Source organism: Schistosoma mansoni (assembly GCF_000237925.1).
Source record: "Schistosoma mansoni, WGS project CABG00000000 data, chromosome 1 unplaced supercontig 0076, strain Puerto Rico, whole genome shotgun sequence".
Lineage (NCBI taxonomy): Eukaryota > Metazoa > Platyhelminthes > Trematoda > Strigeidida > Schistosomatidae > Schistosoma > Schistosoma mansoni.
Genome location: NW_017385990.1, coordinates 720,678 through 723,416, shown reverse-complemented (window position 1 = coordinate 723,416; position 2,739 = coordinate 720,678). Strand labels below are relative to the sequence as shown.

Genomic DNA, 2,739 nt, shown 5'->3' with positions numbered 1-2,739 from the left:
TTGGGACGTATTTACATATATTCTATAATTCAAATACTTTTGAGAATCCTCAGCGACTTATAAATGCTCCGGAAGGCGTTCCAAACGATGCTAAAATTATAAACCAAAAAAGTTTGTTGAAACAATAGTTATAAAATCATTAAGTAAGTAACTGAGTCGGTTGCATAGACAAAATATACAACCTACGGAGCTGTTTTTGATTCAGCGGTAAAACACACTAAACCGAATGAAAACAAATGGAAATATATTTATACCTTGTCACAAGAGTGAATGCATCTGGATCATTACAACCGATCTTAAGTAGTATCAACCATAGTTTAATAAATGTTGATTTTCACTTATTTTTAGTCACATTTTACTCGTGCGTGAAATCTACTAAAAAGGAGGACAAGTGCATGGAAGAAATAAAGTACGAAAAATGATCAAGATGGGGGAAGAATTGCATACAACAGGTCCATATACCAAAAAGATAACTACAACCTTTACTGGAATTGTTTTTCCTTATGTCTAAAGAAAGTATAATTAATTTAGGACTAAGAAAATTATCCTGAGATTAAACTGGCAAACATGACAGGAAGCAAAATGCCACTACATCTGCATTTACGTTACTGTTAAAAACGTTTACGCAGGAAAATGCTAAAGTCAACTTATCTCCTTAAATATTAGGGTGTATTTGACTGCGGTGAGGATACAAAAACATTTCAGGAAAGTTGTTTATAGGTTATCACAAAAACCTTGTTTCGGTAATTTGAATATGTGGTAAACCTTATCGCTCAAGCTGATGCCGAAGGTGTCCTCACTGTTACACATTCTTGATTGTGATTTTCGTCATTACAATTATCAGGACACTAAGGATCCAATCAAATGAACTTTAGGCATTTAAACTGGCACTTTGTTTGGGCCTACTGGAAAAAGCAGGAGCGAACTGTGGGAAATTCAGGCGGGGCTAACTAAAGCGGTCCAAACAACCTCACCAAGTTGTTATGAAATTATAGAATGCCTCCCGTTTTATCTACATTTAATAAATGTTTTTCGATGACATCTCTTCTATATTTGGTGTGGCACTGTTTGTAAAAATGACTTCTTCGAATAAAGATGCTACTGAATTGTAGTCAGTTGTTTTACAAATATTTAAAAACCACCACAATGGTAGACATCACCATTTGAGGAGTACCCAAGGTGAAGTTCATTCCTACCTCATTGTGATATAAAATTACGGCTCAAAAATTTTTTTATGAAAACGTTTTTATGGGTAATTCAGAACTACATCATTCATCTCAACAGTAGGCACTGTGCTGTACTACTTGGAACGGTGAGCAGTTTATACATTCGAGTTTGTCTCACCTTTGAAACTTCCATAGCTACACCCTCGGGTAGATTTCTTTGGATATATTCCAGAAATACATCAGCAGTACATCCTGTTATGTGATCAACCTAGATGGCAATCTAATAATAAAAAGTCACTTACCGTGAAGTATTGGTAGTGTGTACGAAACTCGTATTGGCGTTGCTGTTTCTTATAAATAAACGGTGATTTGTTCATGGACAAGCGAAAAAAAGTCGGTCGGTTACGAGTCTCACTGATTAATAGATCTTTTTAGAAACCCTACACTACCTTTTAAGAGCTATGGATAGATTGTCACAAACTTGTTTGACAAAAGTTTCATAACTTTTCAACACCATTGGCTCATGACCCTTAACGGTAATAACTAATTTCTTGTACAACACATCCGGTTCATGAATTTCTGACCCCTGTAGTTTATTAGGTAATAAAAAATTAACTACTTCACGCATGTAATCGCCTGAATTAAATACACCTACAGATGATGCCAAGGCTTTTTGGAGGTACTGAAGTGAGCCAGTATGACACCGAACAGGAAAATCTTGATTTTAGACGGTTCAAATTATAAAACCTTACATAATCTCCTGAGTAACAACATCTCCATATATACCGCCAATTAATTTCAGTATGGGAAGGTCAGATGCAGATTTTTACATCAGCGTGTGTTAACACTGAGGATTCAATTATACTTGCTCGTTCATTTTCATACAGTATGAAAGGTAAGGGGCCCACGAAATAGCCTTTCGGTAATTTGTTAAGTAAAATGATAAAATGGTCCTGGATGGAATAGAAGAGGCTTTTGATTAACGGCTTCCGTACCTGGTAAGAGTGGGTCACAGATGCTGCTACTTAAGAATTCAAGTATATTTAACAATAAGAGATGAAAAATATTGTTGAATTATAGCAAAATACTGTCCTAATTCACTAAGAGTACGTCAAGTTTTATTTTAATGGAATCCTGGGAAGTCGCTCAGACCAGCTCAATAGGCAGCAAATTCCAGCATTGACCTACACCCAGACAGAAGGTGTCTTTTCAGCTAACGATGCGGACACTAGACTCTGACGTTTGCGAAACAACCAAATGCTAAAATATTTGTGTTGTATGCAACCGACCATATTTCTTTACGGTCTAACAGTATCTTATCATATACGGTTTGAAAATATGTGATATTATACATATATAGCAGTTACAGGTGTACAGTGAAAATAGTTTGTAACCTGTTGTGCAAAGCTTTTCTAACATATCCAGTTTTCTTCAATCAACACTGATAAGCTCTTATGAAGGAGTCTCATGGCTATGTACAGCTGTTAGACTACACATCAAAACGTCCTTACCTTCCTACAAAGTCCTTGACCAACATATGAAGAGCAGAGCACTAATTGTCTATTTGTTAGGT

At 35.9% G+C, this 2,739-nt stretch overlaps 1 protein-coding gene across 1 annotated transcript; it reads right to left on the bottom strand.

The window, feature by feature from the left end:
- Smp_099300 (Mitochondrial 28S ribosomal protein S10 (S10mt) (MRP-S10), putative) lies at nt 1-1,945 on the bottom strand. The gene is made up of 6 exons (XM_018791769.1): nt 1,919-1,945; nt 1,786-1,883; nt 1,616-1,752; nt 1,469-1,580; nt 1,345-1,434; nt 1-90 (listed from the first exon to the last, which is right to left on the bottom strand). Exons 1-6 carry the CDS (start codon nt 1,938-1,940, stop codon nt 58-60), a joined length of 492 nt encoding a protein of 163 aa, XP_018645090.1. The 5' UTR covers nt 1,941-1,945; the 3' UTR covers nt 1-57.
- Nucleotides 1,946-2,739: the final 794 nt, after the last annotated feature.

Coding starts and splice junctions, on each gene's coding strand:
- Smp_099300 (XM_018791769.1), bottom strand. CDS start 1,940: ATGTTGTTACTCAGGAGATTAT. Junction 1,581..1,615: donor CTATCCATAGCTCTTAAAAG/GTAGTGTAGGGT, acceptor TCTATTAATCAG/TGAGACTCGTAACCGACCGA. Junction 1,435..1,468: donor CACACTACCAATACTTCACG/GTAAGTGACTTT, acceptor ATTGCCATCTAG/GTTGATCACATAACAGGATG.